The 21196-nt window shown below is 41.4% G+C and overlaps 1 protein-coding gene and 1 non-coding gene across 3 annotated transcripts; one reads left to right on the plus strand and one right to left on the minus strand.

The window, feature by feature from the left end:
- Positions 1-1159: 1159 nt before the first annotated feature.
- Positions 1160-21152, plus strand: RBBP7 (RB binding protein 7, chromatin remodeling factor). 2 transcript variants are annotated; one of them, XM_006088563.3, is made up of 12 exons: positions 1160-1521; positions 2335-2479; positions 5807-5952; positions 9390-9563; positions 10561-10676; positions 15156-15316; positions 15952-16078; positions 16201-16278; positions 16884-16960; positions 18689-18746; positions 19268-19378; positions 20702-21152. In XM_006088563.3, the coding sequence occupies exons 1-12, from the start codon at positions 1506-1508 to the stop codon at positions 20768-20770; spliced, it is 1278 nt and encodes a 425-aa protein (XP_006088625.1). In that variant the 5' UTR covers positions 1160-1505; the 3' UTR covers positions 20771-21152. The 2 variants fall into 2 exon arrangements, with proteins under 2 accessions (XP_006088625.1, XP_006088626.1); XM_006088564.3 differs by having other exon boundaries at positions 1213-1521; positions 9417-9563.
- On the minus strand, positions 11813-11919 carry LOC111825988. The gene has a single exon (XR_002829226.1). It is a non-coding gene; the product is annotated as a U6 spliceosomal RNA (small nuclear RNA).
- Positions 21153-21196: the final 44 nt, after the last annotated feature.

Below are 21196 nucleotides of genomic sequence, written 5' to 3' on the forward strand. Positions count from 1 at the left end.
AAAGTGGACATCACAGCGGCAACTGCACGATTTCGTTTGAGAATCACCACGGTCACTTGCGTGAAGACACTTGGAAAATATTAAAGCAGCAAATTTTCTGGGAGGTGCTTTTGCAGAGAGAGCCTCTCTCAGAGTCTAGCTGTAGACTGAGGTCCCCTTTGCACGTAGCAACTCGACCACGTTCCCCGACCCCGTGCCCCCTCTGCTTCTGGCCCTTTTGGCCTTGCAGCCCGCTTTCTCCTCACCCCAACGCACTCCTCAGGGGCTACCAAGTTCCCGGGCAAAGCCGAGCTCAGGCCAGCCCGGGTTAGCTTAGAGCAGCTCTACCTAGCTTGGACAGCTTAGGGTGAGTTCGCCCTACCCGCCCCCCTCGCTCCCCCGCAGGTGATAAGAATGACTCAGCAGGGGCCGGGGCCTGGGCTGGGACCAAGATAAGAAAGCCAGCAGTGCTTAGGGACGAAAATCTCCTGAAGACCAGAAAGACGCCGCAAATCTTCGTCTGAAGGAACCAAATGTGTGAACAAACGAAAATGTAATTCAAGTCAGCTTCGGGCCAGTTGGCGGCCTATTACTAGCACAGGCCGCAGGTTTGGCCTAACAGGGAGGCCCAGCGTCTTGCAGTCTGAAAACGCCCGCGGCCTCTGCAAAAGGCCCCCTTTGCCTCTGATAAAGCCCACCTCAGTTCAACTGGGTTCCAGGAAAGGCGAATCGGCGGGAGGGAAACCTTTCGGGGTGCACAGAATTGCATGACCGTGATTATCGTGTAGACTTTGCGGGCACAATAATCTCTCGAGACTAGAAACCATTTTCTTCTCTCCGAGATTTTGCTTAGCTAAGTGGCGGCAGCCTCCCTGCCCCCATTCCCACCCCCCCCCCCCACCCCCCACCGCTAGAGCTGCGGCGAGCAACCCGCGGCCGCGGCTCCAGGGCTAGGCTCCGGGGGCTCCCAGCCCGCGCGCAGCTTGCGAGCTGAGCCACCATTTGCCCCACCCCCGCCCACCCCCTTCCGCCCCCGCGCCCAGCCCTGGTTAGCGTCGGGCGAGTCCTCGCGCCTGCGCCTCACCAACTTCCTGCCGCGAAACGCCCCGCCCATCCTCCAGAAGCCCGCCTCCGAACGCCGCGTAAAACCTGCCTGCCGCACGTCATTGGTGGAGACAAAGAACCATCGGCTCCCAGGCCCGCCCCTCCGCCGCCTCTTACTTTTCCCAGAGCGGATGCGCCTGCGCTCAGCTGCCTGGGCGGGCTGGAAGGCGCGGGTTGAAAAGTCTCGTTCCAAGTTTGGAGAGAGAGAAGAGCGCTCAGTCCTCGGTACCCGCGAGCGGGGAGGAGGCAGGAGAGAAGGACGCGGCGTCTGGGGAGCACCCAGGCCTTGAGGCAGAACTCAGGCTTCGAAAGCTCCCAGCGTGTGGCACGCCTGGGAAAGGCAGGAGCGCCTGCTGTTGGGCTGCTCTTTACTAGAGAGGGGAGTCTGAGGCGGCGGCAAGGGGCGAACGACCCGACGCAAGATGGCGAGTAAAGAGAGTAAGAGGCCCTGCGGGGCGGCGCGCGCTAGGGCCGCGGGGGGCGGCGGTCGCGCGAGGCCGCGGCACGCGCCGGGAGAAAGGCGCAAATGGGCGTGGGGGAAAGGGGGGCGGGCGGGCGCAAGGTTTGGGCGGGCTTTATCGGGGTCAACGGCGGACGCGGCTGAGGCACTCAGGGCTCTAAGCACTTCCGGAGCCGAGTGCGGGGCCGCGAGTTGAGCCCCTTCCCCCCCCTCCCAACCCCCCCCCTCCGGCTGCGGCGCTCCCTCAGGCGCCCTCGGCCCCCGAGCGGAGGCGGCCTTCGCCGCCTGAAAGCGGGCACAGCGGCTGCTTTCACGCGCGCGCGCCAATCGCCTCGGGGTCGCGGCCCTTGTCCGGGGGATTCTGGATCCCGCCGCCTACGGCGGCTTCGTGGTAGTGGAGGCCTCACTCGGTGGGGGATGGGGGGAGCGGGTCGATAGCTTTCTGCTACACGTGGATTCGTCTCCCCGGGTGGGTCGTAGAGCCCCTCTACATAGGGGTCGTCATCTTAGAACAGGTGCGAACAGCCGTAACCAGCAAAACACTTTCAGTGTTTGTGTAATTAATTACCCAGTTTTGTATACGCAGGCGGTGTTGATCTCAAAGTGCAAAAAAACCAGCTTCCTGGTGTTAATATTCTCTGTGCGCTCTGGAAGGGCGGTTAGTTGTTCGTGTTTAAATTAGAGGTAAAGAGAAAGAGTAGATAAGGTGTGGCCATCTCGAGGTGACCTCCAGTATCTGTACAGATTCTGACTTCGATCCCTCTTAGCCACTTAATTTCTCCAAATTTCAGTGTTTGAAGATACTGTGGAGGAGCGTGTCATCAATGAAGAATATAAAATCTGGAAGAAGAATACACCGTTTCTGTATGACCTGGTTATGACCCATGCTCTTCAGTGGCCGAGTCTTACGGTTCAGTGGCTTCCTGAAGTGACTAAGTAAGGGTTCCTGGCAACTTATTTTGCACAAATTTTACTGTTGTCCTGAATTTCCTTCTTTTGGAATGTTATACATAGAACGTAAGCATGTAATCAATTTAGTCCTTGGATGAGGTGACAGGCGACTTATTGTCAAAACTAACAAGTGATTTATGAGATAATTTCTGAGGTATAAGTATGACATTAAAATAGGAGAATCTGCTGTGAGATTAATGTTTGTAGGAAGCAGCAGATATATTTGACATTTCTTGGGCTTAATTATAGAACAGCATCTCTTTGAGCCCAGAGGAATGGGTTTCTTATCACCTTTATTGAAAAATATATGTACAGAAAAATGCACAAATCATAAGCATATGGCTTGGTGAATTTTTCAAAGTAACACACCCATGTAACCAGCCCCCAAAATGAATATATTTTAATTGGCAAAAGGGAAAAGAATTTAGCAGCAGTTCACTGAAAAAGTGTTATTGGCTTATAGTATGGAATACACTTCGAGGTCACTGTTGGTCTTCATGAGAGTGTTCCTTTTAGCTATTTCTAAAATTTCTCTGGTAACAATTGCTGACATTTACTGAGCTCTTAGAGCAGAGCCTGATACATCTATAGAGTTTTATGTCTTATTTTTTGGCTTACTATTAAAAACAAGTACTTTGATTTCTTCTTATCATCCTTGTTTTACTGATGTGGAATTGGGGGCTGATATGTTAAGTAACATGCCCGAGATCACACAGGTGGCAAGTGGTGGAGGGGACTTTCAAAACCAAAACATATAGCCCCAGAGTTGAGGCAATCCCTGCACTAGACTACCTTTCTCACATATTTGGACTTTTTCTAGTAGGAACTTGGACATGAACTTAGAAGTGCATTAAACTTTAGTATTATGGAGCATATAATCTAATGAGGATTAATCAAACTCTAGGAGAGCTGGGGTTTTAATGATTCAAACCTAAGTTTGAATCCTGCCCCCCCCCCCCCCACTTCTTAGTAGTTTTGTGAATTAGTATAAGTTGGTCAGTCTCTCTATTCCCCAGTTGTCTGGTCTCTTAATGGAGGTGTTGATCATGCTGACTGCCTACATTTGAGAGAATTAAATAAAATCGTGCATGTTAAAGTGCTGGTGCAGAGTAAGGTATACAGTAAGTGGTGACTGATGCTGGTTCTTTCACCCCTTCCTATTCAGAAATAATTTGTTAGGGAGGGTAGAATAATTGTTTCTCCATTTGGATTTCAGTGAAATCCACTTACTGAAGTCTTTTTAAAATGTTACCTATAATGTGTTTTGTGTAAAGATAATAGATGCATATGTTCTTATCCCAGATATTGCTTTTATGTAAGTAAGAACTTAGCAGAAAAAGATTTTAAATTGTATGTTCTGTGGTGGTCTTTGCATACGAAGAAGTAGCTGGTTGTGGGACCTGCAGTGGCTCTGGGAATGCAAGAAAATGCCAGCCAGCCTGCATTCTTGGATGTTGAGGATGGCTGTGTGTGCTTTGCAAGGTTCTGTGTGGGGTATGAAGGGATTTTGATTGTATTTTGTCCCTATACAGAGCAGTAGAAATGTTGGCTGCTCATTAATCTTCTGCAGCCTTAGGTGTATCCAGTATTGGAGGGACCTAGAATAATAATTGGTTCAGGAAAATAGGCTTGTATTTTAAGGATGAGAGATGAAAGGGTTTGCAGTAAAAAGAAAAATCCTAATATAATGATTGAGTTGGGAAACAAGAATCGTTGAGTTTTAGAGTCCAGAGAAATTTTTCAGGTCCTCCACTCCATCTTGGAGCTGTGCTCCTTAGAAAGATCCTGTGATGTAACTTTTACCTGTTGATCTTAGTTTTTCTGCTTAACCCCATAAAAAAAAAAATCACTTCCTTTTTTTTATGTCTGCCTTAACATTGCTCTTTGGTGCCTCCTTTCAAGCATTCCTATTTATTTTCAAATGGTTCTCGTGAGATATGTTTAATTTCCTTTTCATGTTGAGCACTATTCCCTGTAAAGGCTTCATTTTATCTAAGTCCTACTCAAGTACATTGCCTAGAGCCTAATTTTCTAAGTGTGGTTTTCCAGCAAAAAATAAGTGGGTGAATGGTCATGCGCATTGCCTCCCCCCTCCCCATATAAGTTCCTCTAAAATGGAATTAATTTCCCTTTTTTAAATCTTTATTGTTGAGAGTATTACAAATGCCCCCTCCCCATTTTCCCCCCTTGATGACTACATATTTTTGGCCACTGAGTATACATCAACTAAGATGCAAGTCTTTTTTCCAACAAGCTGCTATTACTTGGCTGTGGCGGCCTTATTCTGTTCTTGGAGTTGTATGTGTATTTATTGTTCTTTTTTTTTTAACTTTAAACCAAATTTTGGTCAAGTTTCATTTTGTATTTTTTAGTTATTACTAAATTACATGCCTAGAAGTAACCCTCAGACCTTTTTTTATATATATTTTTACTGATTTCAGAGAGGAAGAGAGAAAGAGATAGAAACATCTACGAACGATAAGAGAGAATCATCAATTTGCTGCCTTCCACATGCCCCCACACTGGGACTCGAACTATAACCTCCTGGTTCATAGGTCAACAGGCAACCACTGAGCCATGCTGGGCGCCCAGCAACCCCCCTTTTTTTTAAAATATATATACTGAATTTTTTGTACAACTGAAGTTGAGAAACAGATATATAGCCTAACATGTCTAGTGTTGGGGTCCAGAGCCCTATTTCTCGGCCCTCCTCACTGAAGTGGAACCATGGGCACAGGTGAAAATTGCTATTCAGATGATACAAAGGGGAAAGCCATTCTTAATAGATGCAGATGCAAAAATCACTGTTTGGACCAAAGTGCGAAGGGGCATCAGCAGGTTCTTTAGCCTCAAATTGGTTTTCATAGAACTAGGTAATAAAGACACCCCCCACACACACCCTGTAAAATTGAGAGGGCCCATTTCATAAACTTTAGCACCATAAATGTAAATAGGGGCTTTTCACATCAGGCCATTTGCACTTATAACCCGTTTAAGTGAAGAAACTGAGGTCCACAGGGAAGTTGTGACTTAAGAAATTGCATATAGCTAATTTTAGTTTGAGCCATGATTTAACCCCAGTTTTTCTGACCCAACACCTTATTCTTTCCATTCTACCTTGTTGCCCCTTATTGGGAAATCAGAAACATGTAGTGTGTTAAAGTGGGAGATATTTTTTAGGTGAGAAGTCATTATTTAGAAGTACAGGGATCAGTGATAAACTGAATTAGATAATTTTTAAAATTTTATCTTTATTGTTGAGGCAACTGATATCTTGTAGGATTAGTGTGACTTATTTTCTTTTCCAAACAGACCGGAAGGAAAGGATTATGCCCTTCATTGGCTAGTGCTGGGGACTCACACGTCTGATGAGCAGAATCATCTCGTGGTTGCTCGAGTCCATATTCCAAATGATGATGCACAGTTTGATGCTTCCCACTGTGACAGCGAAAAGGGTGGTAGGTATACCATAATATTCCAGTATTGATGTCTTAAGCCTTTTTCCAATTACATGTTACTAAAACTTTGTACTAATCTCTTTTTACCCAGCAGTTTAACTACTAGGACTCTATTCTACAAAACTACTTGCCACAGGTGCACAAAGATTTCACAGTAGCATTATTTGTAGGATTGAAAGAAATATTAGGATCAACCTAGCAAAACCCAGATAGTAATTCATAGGAAATTAGTTAAACACATTAGGTGTATGTTTGAAATATTGTGCAGCAATTCTAAAATTGAGGTAAATCTGAACTATTGACTTCATTTGTGGTTTTTTTTTTCCTCCAAACATACATTCCCCAGCTTTGATATTCCTCTGACCACCCAAGTTCTGGTGCTTTTGCTGGGAAGACTCACAAGACTTGAGAACAAATTATACTTATGGCTAAAGTTTGTTACAATAAATAGTACAGAACAGAAGCAGCAGGACAGGAACAAGATATGCATCAGGGAGTCCAGGGAGGTCTGTTACAAGTTTCCTTCAGGGCTGCACAGGATGTGCTTTCTCTCTGGCAGCAAATGACAGGGATACAAGCAGTGTCTCTGCCCAGGAAAACCCATTCTAGTGTCAAGGTCTGAGGCTTTCATGGGGGGCTGGTTTCATAGGCACATCATGTTCTACAGGCAGCCAGCCATGACACTGAAACTCAGGACCCCAGTAATGAAACCGGGAGTGTACCATCAATGTTGATATTTGTGCGCAGCAGCCCTGACAAACTGGTACAGCACAGTCCATTGAACCAGGTATACACCACAAAAATCATCAATCCATCAGTGACACAAAGAACATTCTGAGATCCATGTTTCCAGGACTCAGTGAAGGGTCAGTCATGGTCCCAGTGTTTCTCAGAGCTTTGAGGGTTAAGCAACCAGACCTGTTGCTTACTGCACAACCTCAAATGATTTAGTAGATAGTTCTTACCATTTTCTAGTACTTGCTTTAGGTTTTTGTCTTTGTGAAAATAGTGCATTACAGCTCAAGTCCCACCACCCGTATCCCATCCCTCCCTCTCCAGAATTCATCACTGTCCTGAAATTAGGGTGCCCTTTTCAGCTGTTTATATTTTTATTATGCAGTAGTAAATACACATAATGTTCTTTTGTAGCTTGCTTTTTTCATTTAATATTATTTTTTAAAGAATAGATACATTTTTTAATCCTCACCTGAAGATAATGTTTATTAATTTTACTTAGAGAGGAAGGGGGAGAGAAATATCAATCAGTTACCTCCAGTGTGTGCCCTGACTGGTGATCAAACCCACAACCTTTTTAATGTACTGGACAATGCTCCAACCAACTGAGCCACCTGGCCAGGCCATTCAGTATTATTTTTTTAAATATATTTTATTGATATTTTACAGAGAGGAAGGGAGAGGGATAGAGAGTTAGAAACATCGATCAGCAGCCTCCTGCACACCCCCCACTGGGGATGTGCCCGCAACCAAGGTACATGCTCTTGACCGGAATCGAACCTGGGACCCTTCAGTCTGAAGGCCGACGCTCTATCCACTGAGCCAAACCGGTTAGGGCCAATATTATTTTTTAATGTGTGTGTAAATCATGTTGATGTCTATCTTATTATTTTAATTGCTGTATAGTATTCCATTATGATTAAACATCAGTTTATTCATTCTTCTAAGAGGTAGTTGGAAAACTTGAATATCTTGATAGAAGAAAGGTTAGAAGGAACCCACCCAGGCCATGGGGGCAGGGGCACATTTAGAGCAGGCTCTCAGGAGATACGAGGTGAAATAATCTGGAGGGGTAGTCTTAGGAAGGGGGAGGCACAGTTCTCTTTTTAAAAATCTTTATTGTTGAAAGTTATTACATATGTCCCCTTTTTCCTCCATTGACCTCTCAGCCTGCCCCTGCCCCCCACCCCAGGCCTTCACCACACTTGTCTGTGTCCATGGGTTATGCAATATGCATTAAAGTACATTGGTTGATCTCTTCCCACCCACCCATCCATCCTCCCCTGCCTTCCCTCTGAGGTTTGTCAGTCTGTTCCATGCTTCTATGTCTCTGGATCTATTTATGTTCATCAGTTTATGTTGTTCATTAGATTCCACATATGAGTGAGATTGTGTGATACTTACCTGTCTCTGACTGGTTTATTTTGCTTAGCATAATGTTCCCCAGGTCCATCCATGCCGTTGCAAATGGTAAGAGTTCTTTGGCACATTTCTTCCAGTGACATGATGGGCAAGGGAAATGCTGAGAGTGAAATAGAGGGTTTCGTGTGGTTGTGTGAGAGGAGGAGTTGTGGAATGGGAGATGATTTTCAGCTACACAGAAATAGTAAGCTAATGTTTGCCATGGAGAAGAGTGGCTAAATTCTGGTATGAAGCCATGGGAGCTAATGTTCATGAAGCATTCCCACATCGAAAGAGCTGGCTGAAACTGAGAAATGGTTTACTGCTTTCAGCGTGTTTTCACCAGGTCCCACCCAGTCTGTTTGACTTGTTACCTGCCTGGCTCCATTGGGCACTTGAGTGAATATTCTCATTACCAGAGACACAGGGTGAGCTAAAAAGGAATGTGCAAAGAAGCAGCAAGCTAGGTCAGGAAAAAAAATAAAAATTTATAATGTGAAGCCTCCCCGAACTTTTTGTGTCAGCAGCTAATTCAAGTTTTTATCTATGAACACAAAAAAGAAAATGTTCTTGTTTGCTGTTATCTGCTTAAATGTTCTCTACTTGTATTCTTTCTGCTACCATCTTGTTGTTTCCCAGACGTTGCATTACTTTTTATGTGGCTTTGTTACTTTTCCTAGGGCCTTTTTAAAACTATTTTACACTATAGTCTTATTCCCACACCAGATAAAAAGGTTAAGGCCCCTTGTTTTAGTGTTGGCACTCCACTAGCAGTTGAACCAAGTATGCTGGTGGAACTAGCATGTATGTGTTCCTTGGATTTGGGTGATGGTTAGTAGGCATGGATATCCTATTTGAGGATATTTTTTACTTCAGACTCAGGAGTTTATACTCCTGAGGGTGAAGCCTTCCCTGTCTTGATGAAACCTAAAATGCTAATTCACTGCAGCACTTCTAAATTAGTCGTACTTGCACTAAAAAGTTGAAGTGTGTTTATTATGTGCTTATTTAAATTTTAGTGAATAAGTACATCATCTTCAAACGTGAAAGAGGGCAATTTTTAATTGTTTTGAATCCAAGGTGGAGCTGAATTAACTTGCATAAAATAGCTCTCATTATTTTCTAATGTAAATGGACTTTGAGAGGAAATTAATTCCAAGTGGCAAGTGAACCAACACTTTGGTGTTCTCTCTCATCAATTTGTGTTGTATTCTGTCATATTAAAATCTACTGGGTTGATTAAATTGATTTGTGGACTTTAACTGTAAGTGTATGTGTTTATTTCTTTCTTCTCACATTAGAATTTGGTGGCTTTGGTTCTGTAACAGGAAAAATTGAATGTGAAATTAAAATTAACCACGAAGGAGAAGTAAACCGTGCTCGTTACATGCCGCAGAATCCTCACATCATTGCTACAAAGACACCATCTTCTGATGTGCTGGTTTTCGACTATACAAAGCACCCTGCTAAACCAGGTAAAAGTCAAGTCATTACTTGACCACTTTTGCTTGATTCCAAATAACTGCTTCGAAGTCATTCAAACTAGTCTAGACTATAATTTTTCAAGGTTTAAAAATTGTTTTGTGGGTCCAGTAATGACGCTTGATTTCAATGATTTAACAGAAGGACCTCACAGCAGATTATACTCCTGGCAGCAAACTATATAGAGCAAAAGCAGAAGGAAAAAGATACAGATCTGTTATAGTCCAGAGAGGTCAGGCATATAGGCTTCTGAGTCCTTCCCTGCTGTGGCCATAGAGAGCATGCATTCTCTCTAGCAGCAAGCCACAGGGGCATGTGCTAATGTCTCTGCCCAGGGTAGCCCCTTGGAGTCTCAGGGTCTGGAGTTTTTATGGAGATCTGGTTACATAGGCACATCTCGCTCTATGACCAGTCATGGTAAGGGAAAGTCAGGACCCCAGCAGTGGTAACATCATGAATCTTGCTAAACAATTCTACAAGTCTTGACAAGCTGCCACAGCATGCCCTACTGCTCTGGGCGTATAAAACTTCGTCCTTAGTGACATGAAGATTTTTGTGTGAGGGTCACATTCCCAGGAGCTGGCTCAGGGTCAGGCTACCCAGGATACATGCAAGGACTGAGCAACCAGACCTGTTGTGTTATCTCTTTCCTTACAAAAATGTTTTTAAAAATTGACCCAGAGGTGAGGCGGTTTGTCATTGCGCAAATTTGTAGAATAGCTATAGTTTTCAGTATTTTGTGTTAGAGCTAGTACTAGGTTTTGCAAAGGAACTAGTTTTATGGTCGTGAGACCTGGTTTGCGTTGAGTATTTGGAATGAAGCACAGAGAATAGCTTTCCAAGGCAGCTTTGGGTCAGACCAAGTCCTTGTGTGTATGCAGTGCTATGCCAAGCATAAATAAATATTATGGCCCACTCAGGTGAGGCTTTGCTCTTACCAATTCCAGTAAACCGATAATCAGTAGTTAATGCACTTCTTTTTTTCTTTAGACCCAAGTGGAGAATGTAATCCTGATCTTAGGTTAAGAGGCCACCAGAAGGAAGGCTATGGTCTTTCCTGGAATTCTAATTTGAGTGGACATCTGCTAAGTGCATCTGACGACCATGTAAGAAACCTATTCTTCCTAATCTACTCGTGTAGAGTTAAAGACTGCCAGACAGCTCTGCATTGCAGGAGCACTATATAGATGAAAGGTTTTCTAAGATAATATTGTTGATTGTTGTGATAACATTTTCACAGGATTTAGAGCAATTGTTATCAAACTATCCTTTGAAGTCTTAGGATTTCACAAAGTTTTTTGGAGCTGCCTTAGAATGGAGGGAAGGTATGCAAAAGGTATCCTATTATGTAAAAGTAGACCTCTGTAATGGAAACTATGAAGTATTTGTGAGACCTGAGTAATATAAATAACATTTTATTTTGTTTTGTTTATTGTTTGTGTACAGTTCTGTGGGATTTAGTGTATTCACAAAGCTGTGAAATCATCACTCTATAATTCTAAAACATTTTCATAAAATGTCACAAAAAGAAACTTCATACCCATTAAGCAGTCATTCCTCAATCCCTCCTCCTCACAGCTCCTGGCAACCGTTAATTTATTTTCTATCTATAGATTTGTCTCCTTAATATTTCATACAAATGCAATGGTAATAAATGTGGCCATTTATGTTTGGCTTCCTTCACTTAGCATAATGTCATCTGTGTTGAAGCATATGTCAGTACTCCATTTTTATAGCTGAGTAATATTTCATATTTGATATACTATAGTTTTATTCATTTATCAGTTAGACATTTGGCTTTCTTCCACTTTGGAGCTATTTTGAATCCTGTTGCTGTGAACATTTTTGTACAAGTTTTGTGTGGACATGTGTTTTCATTTCTTGGCTAATTACCTAGGAGTGGAATTACTGGATCATATGGTAACTCTATGTTTAACTTATTGAAGAACTGCCAAATTGTTTTCCAAAGCAGCTGCACCACTTCACATTCCCACCAGCAATGTACCAAGGTTCTAGTTTCTCCATGCCCTCACCAACACTTGTTATTGTCTGTCTTTTTTATTATAGCCATCCTAGTGGGTGTGAAGTGGTATCTCATTGCAGTTTTGATTTACATTTCCCCGACGACTAATAATGAGTATCTTTTCATGTGCTTATTGGCCACTTGTATATCTTTAGAAAAATGTGTATTTAAGTCCTTTGTCCATTGCTAAATTTTGTGGGGGTTTTTCTTTTTTTAGAAAAAAATATGGAACGCTTCACAAATTTGCGTGTCATCCTTGCGCAAGGACCATGCTAATCTTCTCTGTATCGTTCCAATTTTAGTATTTGTGCTGCCGAAGCGAGCACTGTGGGGTTTTTTAATTGTTGAATTGTAAGGGTTCTTTGTATATTCTAGATCAGCCGTGGGCAAACTACGGGCCGGATCCGGGCCGTTTGAAATGAATAAAACTAAAAAAAAAAAAAGACCGTACCCTTTTATGTAATGATGTTTACTTTGAATTTATATTAGTTCACACAAACACTCCATCCATGCTTTTGTTCCGGCCCTCCGGTCCAGTTTAAGAACCCATTGTGGCCCTCGAGTCAAAAAGTTTGCCCACCCCTGTTCTAGATAGACACATGATTTATCAGATATATGATTTCAGAAATTTTTCTCCCATTCTGTGGGTTGTCTTCTCACTTTTTTGATGATGTTCTCTGAAACACAAAAATACTTAATTTTGAGTCCAGTTTATTTTATTTTGTCATTTGTGCTTTTGGCATTGTATCTAAGAAACCATATGTAACCCAGCATCAAAAAAAAAATTCTCACCGATGTTTTCTAAGACTTATTGTTTTAACTCTTATGTTTAGTTCTTTGATCCATTTTGAGTTAATTTTTATATATAGTGTGAAGTAGGAGTCCAACTTCATTCTCTGCATATGGATATTCAGTTTTCCCACCACCATTTGTTGAAAAGACAAATCTTTCCCTGTTGAGTTACTTCAGCATTCTTAATGTAAATTGTTTTAACAATTGAAAGTACCATACAAATGCAAAGAGATCTCATTAATGTATTGTAGATCAATGTTTGCAGCATTCATGCCACTTAATGGCCCCATATCTTTATGGATTCCATACTGTAAGCAGAAAGTGTTTGGTATGACTCCAACCAGAAGCCAAGGGTAGACTTCTGGAGCTCATGTAATTTGGCCGCACTTTATGTCAGCTTTTTGAGAGTAGGTTTCTTGCCTTACTTAGTATATCCCGATGCCTAGAACAGGGTCTGTCACATCACAGATCTTTATATTTCTGTTGATTGTAGTTTCTGTTAGGCTTTTTAAAATATTGAAAGTAGTTAATTGCCCAGTCAAGATTCTTTAGTTAAAGCAATCAAAACGGACTCTGGCTGATTTAAACAGAAAAGGAATTTATCAGGAGGGCATTGGGTAAGGTACACAGAATTGCTATGATGGCTAGAAAATGGCCTGGAAAAAAGAGGGTAGGCCAGCAAATCACTCTTGCCATCTTGGAAAGTGTATATTATGGCCCTAGCCCAGGGGTGGGCAAACTTTTTGACTCGAGGGCCACAATGGGTTCTTAAACTGGACCGGAGGGCCGGAACAAAAGCATGGATGGAGTGTTTGTGTGAACTAATATAAATTCAAAGTAAACATCATTACATAAAAGGGTACGGTCTTTTTTAGTTTTATTCATTTCAAACGGGCCGGATCCGGCCCGCGGGCCGTAGTTTGCCCACAGCTGCCCTAGCCGGTTTGACTCAGTGGATAGAGTGTCGGCCTGCGGACTGAAGGGTCCTGGGTTTAATTCTGGTCAAGGGCACATGCCAGAGTTGCTGGCTTGACCCCCAGTGGGGCATGGAGGAGGCAGCCAATCAATGATTCTCTCTCATCATTGATGTTTCTATCTCTCCCTCTCCTCCCTTCCTCTCTGAAATCAATAAAAATATATATTTTTTAAAGTGTGTGTTATGCCCCCGCCCCCCACCACCCATCAGAACAGAGTCTCCCCTCTTTTGGTTCACAATTCAAATTCCTGATTGGACTGATGGAGCCTGTGTCACATTCCTGCTTTCCTCACAGTAGATGGGAAAGTCTCCAAAATAGGGAAGATGGGTTCTACTTAATTACTAGTACTTTTTGAAGACACCAGGCTGGGAGTTGCCAGTGACAATAATAGCTAACTTTTTCTGAGGGCTCTGCATGTGTCAGGCATCTTGCTAATCTTCGCAGGATCCATCCTTCTGAGGTGAGGGGGTGGTGTCAATAGCTCCACCCATTCCTTTCTCTTCAATGCATGTGAATTGTGAGTCTGGGTGTGTATCAATAAACTAAGGGCATGTGTATTAATTTTTTGTTACTTGGAAAATAGCTATTACTCCTGGAAAATAGCTTAGTTACAGAAACCCTTTCAGATAAGAAAGTGATTTAAAAACAGGTGAAACCATTACCAGTGTCAGTGGAACTAGTATGAACATACCTTAATGGAATTACCTCATATTTTATACAGTTGGATGAGAATCATTGCCCTATAGCTTGTAGTACTTTTTTTCATAAAGCTTAAGACTTTCCTGTTAATTTTTTGTGCGATGGTATGTCAAAAGAAGACTAATCTCTCAGAGCCTACTGGCCCCATGGCCTCTCGGGTTTGAGGAGCATGCCATGGGGTCTGTCTGCAGGCCCCAAGCTCTGGCCTCTCATAGCCTAGTAGGGCTTTCTGGGTCATTCACCTGTCATACTGCTGATGTCTGCAGTGGTTTCTCCCATGAGAGGCTTGTTCAAAGACTTTTGCCTTCTATTGAGGCACATTTTAGTTTCAATTACCAGTCTCCCAACGCAGTGTGAATATTTAGGCCGTGCACATCTGTTCAGTGGATACCAAATGCTGGGTTCTCTGTTATGTAATCTAGGCTAGATGAATTTTAGATACTTGACTGTATGTTGGTAGAAATTCTAATCTGAGTGTTCCTTGCCTGCCAGTGTGCTGGGTCTCCCCATGCATGCCTCTATTACAGTGTATTTTCTTTGCCCTTTGCTTCTCAGATCATAGAATCTACACCTATACACTATTGTTTGTGAAGCTTCACTTTGGTTTATATTACACTCCCTTGTGTTTATTTCTAACATTCATATAGTTAATCTAGAGGCCCAGTGCACAAAATTCATGCGTGGGTGGGGTCCCTAGGCCTGGCTGGCGATCGGGGCCGTCTCGCCCAGTCCCGATCGGAGCCCGGCCGGCTGGGGCCTGCTGGCTGCCGGATGGGGTCTGTTGGACGGGGGAAGGGACTGTGAGAGGTTTGCCAGATGGAGAGAGGGACTAGGGGAGGTTGGCTGGCCATGGGAGGTTGACTGTGGGAGCACACTGACCACCTGGGGGCAGCTTCTACGTTGAGTGTCTTCCCCCTAGTGGTCAGTGCGCATCATAGCAACTAGAGACCAGTCATTCTGGTTGTTCAGTCCTAATGGTCGCTTAGGCTTTTATATAGAGAGATAGTTTTGTTTCTAATGAAGTATTTTAAATAAGATGTTAGCGTTTAAATTCTATATTTTATGGCTTTTGTGTATTTTTTTTCCTTCTTTAGACTGTCTGTCTGTGGGATATAAACGCAGGACCAAAGGAAGGCAAAATTGTGGATGCTAAAGCCATCTTTACTGGCCACTCGGCTGTTGTTGAGGATGTGGCCTGGCACCTGCTGCACGAGTCACTGTTTGGATCTGTTGCTGATGATCAGAAGCTTATGATGTAAGGTTGAAAGTTCAGTGGGGTGGTGTTATAGGGTGTCCTGAATGACCATCAGTGATTATAGTGGCCTATGGTTTAATTCCTTTTTTTTTTTAAAGTTATGTACTGGCTTTTAAGAAAGAAAAAAAACAGCTTAGTAAACATGCTTGGTATGGAGGTAAATATCAAAATTGAGATCAGGGTGGCTTTTGAAGATGAGGGAGGAGAATGATTATATCAGGGCATGGCCACAGGGCTGCATTCAGCAACCTAGAACTCTTTTTATCTCAAAGGAACCAATACAGGAGGCAAATAAGGAAAAATACTGAAAGTCTGGGTTGTAGGTATTAAATTGTTATGTTGTCTGCTTTGTCAATATTTTGTGTATGCTTGAAATAGTTGGTAAATTAAGGCGGGAATGTAATAAATGAGAAACCAAAAATAACAGCCCTAGTTCATTCTCCTTAGGTTTAGAACATATCATTTAGCGGTTGGAAGTCTAAATTGCCAACTCTAGGTGTGGTTGGTGTCTGAAGGGGCAAGCATAGAGGTGATGTGGAGTGGAGTTGATGAGGATATGAGCTTGAGGTCTGAGAAGTTTGAGAGGGTCAAGTAGCCTCCATGTGTGCTGTGTGCCTTGTAACTTTGTGTTTTAGATGGGACACCAGATCCAATACCACCTCCAAGCCAAGCCACCTGGTGGATGCACACACCGCTGAAGTCAATTGCCTGTCATTCAATCCCTACAGCGAATTCATTCTCGCAACTGGCTCTGCGGATAAGGTTTTTACGTTTTTGCCTATTTGGTGTTTACAAACCCAGTTGTTTTATACAGTAATCAGACATTTTAAAACTCTTAGGAAAATGCAAAAATGAATTCCTTTTCACTTGTTATTTTTCTTCAGACTGTAGCTTTATGGGATCTGCGTAATTTAAAACTAAAGCTCCATACCTTTGAATCTCATAAGGATGAAATTTTCCAGGTACGTGACAGTTTTCTGGTGTCTTTATGTCAGGTTTTAGTAACTTTTTGGCAGGGGGGGAATTAAAATTTTTTCTTCTTTTATATCGTGGGCATGGAATGTTGCTTTTTTAAAAAAAGCTCTTTGTAAGTTAACTAGTGGGAAATAACTTGGAGCTTTTTGAAAGACTATTAGTTCAGAAGTAGAAGAAAAAGTCTTGCAAAACAGATCAGCTTAAAAAGTGAAATCCAAGGATTCTTTAGTTAAGGTATATCCGCATGGTGGCTCCTCTAGTGAAAAAATTTCTTGTATGATGTTTAAAATGAGATTTGTATAGGTCAAAATACACTTCACTGAAAATTTTAAAAGTTTGGGATGGTTATAGGGCTGAAAAAGATTATTGGGCTCCTAGCTGAATTCTCCTATATTGGGGAGTGCATCCTTCCTGGGGGCAGGCCAGGGATATGAGCCATTTAAGAGCACTTGAAAGGATTGGACAAGAAGGGTGAGGGCTGTACGCCAATGAGAGGATCCAGAACACATCATGGGAAAATAGTGAGGATTAGGATAGTATCCACAAACCTTAGAATGGATGATTTTTTACATTTTCAAATATGTATTGCTAGGTCCACTGGTCTCCACATAACGAAACTATTCTGGCTTCAAGTGGTACTGATCGCCGCCTGAATGTGTGGGATTTAAGGTAACTCAGAATCTGGTGATGAGAAACTGCATATAAATATGCTAATCTAAGATTATGTAATTCATAAATTTAGAAGAGCGATGTGCTAAACCCCAGTTTAATAAGTCTAATGTTAAAGTAACTTTTAAGTACCTTCCTGAAGAATCTTTGTTCCAAAAGACAGAAGTAAATCAGCAAATGAGCTGTAAAATAAATTTATGCAATGTTTTATTTTTCTATTGATATTCAGGATTGAAGTTGAGGGAGGTGTGCATTTGTGTTGTAACATCCAAATGATTGTATAGAAGACACTCATGCTATAGAAAGTGGTAAAGATGTTAGTTCATGTCTCATGGGATCTCACATACATCTGCAGGACTAGTCTTAGAGACTTTCTACCATTGATTCAATAAACAGATGAGCTTCTACTATGGGTTGTGTAACTGCTGGGGATATACTTGGGGATAGGGATAAGCAAAGCCCATGCTGTCAGAGAGTTTATGTGCTTAGGGCTCATTGTATAGTTTCCGTTTTTTAAAGTTCTTGACTTCAGAGTGGCCATTCAATTACCAAAGAATAGCTTTATTTCTACCTGTAGTAAATGTGTTTTGTTGAATTGGACTGAGTTTTTAGTGTATTAAAACCAAACCTGCCTTAATATGAGACAGTAGACCCATCCTTCAGTGTACGGAACACAGTGCAGAATAAAATGCTGGTATTGTAAAACTTCTAAACATCTAATGTTCCGTGTTCTTATGGAACAAAACTCTGGACGTGATAGATGCGTTAAAATGTAAAGGATCTTTAAAGCAGTTATTTTTTAGTATGTTTGAAAACAATTTTAGTAGTAAAATTAGAAACCTAAAACAAAAATATATAGTGGTTGTATGAGGTGATACAGCAAGGTTTAGAAGTATGGTGCCCTGGCAACTGGATTATCCCTAAAAATGCCAAGAATAAATTTGCACATATTATATAATTTCTAATTAAAATCCATTTATGACTTGCTTGCTGTTAAAATTACATTAGATAAAATTACGGATTAAAGTGGTCAGTGTTAGCAGTTATACTCTTGATAGGGAGAGGAGAGACATTAATTGTCTAGCGGTCCCACGTTTGGTTTGTTTGCTTGGTTTTGTGGGAAGGAAAAAATATCACTTAGAGAAGGTTGTATGTTTTGGCTGTCTTTTCCAGAAGTTACTAGCAAAGTCTACCTTTGGGCTAGATACGATATAGGGCTGATAAGTGGTGTGTTACTTAAGAGCGATTTCACTATTGAGGCTGCTGGCATTTTCTATAAATTGAAATTTTTAAGAGAGGGGGGCGGAATTTAACCTTTCCTTGGCTTATACATTCTATAAAGTTGCTTTGTTGTCATATCTTCAGATATGTGGTACTGATGTGTTATTATTTCTCATTTCTGGAATGAAAAAGGCTTTAAGAGTGAAGTGTAAGTTCTTACATGCTTTTCACCTTTTAATTCTAATGGAGTAAACACCACAATGAAAATATTGAGTGAATTGTAATATTAACAAATTATATTCTGCAGTTTCAATTATGAACAGCTCTTACCCATTTCCCGAAAATAAACAACCCACTCTCCCACCAAGTAATATAAAAACTCTAATTGATAGCAGCATAGAAATATTTTTCCAGTGTGTTTTAAGATGCACTTTCTGGGCTGACACTGGTTTTGCAAACATGCTGCAAGAATTTCAGTAACAAAAGCATTATGCTCTTTCTTAATAGCAAAATTGGAGAAGAACAATCAGCAGAAGATGCAGAAGATGGGCCTCCTGAACTCCTGGTATATGTTGGCTTTCTTATGCAAGATGAAATGTCACATGCAGATTGGATTCTGTCATTGATTCCATGTATATGAAAATGAGCCAGAACTTCAAATTCTAGTTCTTAATTTCCAATTGGAGATCTTGGAGGTTGTTGTAATTGGGGTTTGACATTTATTGAAAATAGGAAATAGAGCCTAGTAGGTTTTGGCCAATGTTTCATTAAGAATAATTCCAGCTCCTGGGAAACAGTGTATAGTAACTCCTCATTGTGGGGAAAATTTTTAATGACTGGATTTTTAAGTTCCCTGCCCAGAAACTAAACTTCCTTGATCTTGTTGATGCCAATAGTGCCCATCTCCCTCCTATTCCTAATCAAATCATCTTGGCGGCCCCTTGAAGGTTAAGGTTTATGGGGTGGTGTACTAAGCCTGTGCCCTCCCTCCAAACTGCAGGACAGTGACACCCACCCCTGCCATTGCAAGACTGATGCTCTAACAAAAGATAAGAAACCAAGGCCTTTTTTTGTTCCTATTAACAGTTTATTCATGGAGGACACACCGCCAAGATATCGGACTTCAGCTGGAACCCCAATGAGCCATGGGTCATTTGCTCAGTGTCTGAGGATAACATCATGCAGATATGGCAAATGGTGAGCTAAAATATTTTTTCTCTTAAATAACTATCTTGTAAATGAGAGATTTACTGATATAATAGAAATATTTCAAAAATCTAGATGTATATTGTACCAAATATTTATATAAAGGGAATAATTTTAAAAAACCTTTTCCATTTTAATGACAATTTTTAGTTAAATATACATCTGTCCAGTCAGGAGAAATCTTTGTACGTATCTATAAAAACAGATGTAGATACAGCATGTGCTCTGATTTTCATGATTACTTTTCAACTGGGCTCTTGACATCACTGCTCTATATCCAATGTCTGTTGTGTCATAGACATGGAGAATAGAGAAGCCCTAACTGGTTTGGCTTGGTGGATAGAGCATTGGCCTGTGGACTGAAGGGTTCCGGGTTCAATTTCGGCCAAGGGCACATGCCCAGATTGCGGCCTCGATCCCCAGTAGGGGCGTTCAAGAGGCAGCCAATCAATGATTCCTTCTCATCATTGATGTTTCTCTCTCCCTTCCTCTCTGAAATTTTATATATATATATATACATATATATATATATATATAAAATTTTAAAGAATAAAGGAGGAAAGTGTCAACGAGTGCACATGATACTGAGTGCTCTGAAGATTAGCACTAAGTACACGACCGACATCTCTAAGGCACTGAGGTGTTAACCAACCCTCCTCAACCTCAGGGATATCACTCCCTCTAAATCAGCGGTTCTCAACCTGTGGGTCGCGACCCCTTTGGGGGTTGAACGACCCTTTCACAGGGGTCGCCTAAGACCATCGGAAAACATATATAATTACATATTGTTTTTGTGATTAATCACTATACTTTAATTATGTTCAATTTGTAACAATGAAAATACATCCTGCATATCAGATATTTACATTACGATTCATAACAGTAGCAAAATTACAGTTATGAAGTAGCAACGAAAATAATTTTATGGTTAGGGTCACCACAACATGAACTGTATTAAAGGGTCGCAGCATTAGGAAGGTTGAGAACCACTGCTCTAAATGATGCTTGCAATGCTTTTGGGAAACACCTTTTATGAATAATATAAATAAATAGTGCTTCGGCATCTAGGGGTTATATGTGGAATTATACACTTGCCTGCCTTTCCTCATTAAATTTATTAGAGTGTTTGGGGGTTGGGAAACACAAGGATAACTACTAAATAAACTACTCTAAAAATGTGTCCACTTCCAACACTGAAACACATTGCCCCGTGAATCCAAAAATCTGGATAGAATTATTAAATGCTATTTTTAGATAGTCTTGTAAAAACCATGGGGAGTTATACCTATGAATTAATTTGGTTGTTATCTCCAGGCTGAAAATATTTACAATGATGAAGAGTCAGATGTCACAACATCGGAACTGGAGGGGCAAGGATCTTAAACTCAAAGTATGAGAAATGTTTCTGTTGAATGTAATGCTAACATGAATGCTTGGTTTATCAAGCGCCAAAAAAAGCATTGTATAGTAGGAAATGTTAAGTGGGATGGCATATGGCATTCTTTACCTTCTGATTCTAGCACTTTCAAGTGAGCTATTGCGTTCTGTATCATATCGTAGCTTTTAGGGAAGAAATGTTGCTAAGAAAGAACATGACAGTTTTAAAATACAAGTAGCAGGGTACTGCCTTTGATTAAAGTATTTTAAGTTCTTGTTTTCTGAAACTAAGTGCTTGCTGTTCCCAAATATGCAAGAATAACTTTTACACTTTTCCCCTCCAACACTTGTTGATTGGCTTTGCAGAAAATAAAGTTTGAAAATAAAATTTGTTTTATTCTTTTAGAACCTGGGTAGGGATGTGTGTCTGTC

The sequence above is a fragment of the Myotis lucifugus genome, unplaced genomic scaffold (assembly GCF_000147115.1).
Source record: "Myotis lucifugus unplaced genomic scaffold, Myoluc2.0 scaffold_49, whole genome shotgun sequence".
NCBI classification, from domain to species: domain Eukaryota; kingdom Metazoa; phylum Chordata; class Mammalia; order Chiroptera; family Vespertilionidae; genus Myotis; species Myotis lucifugus.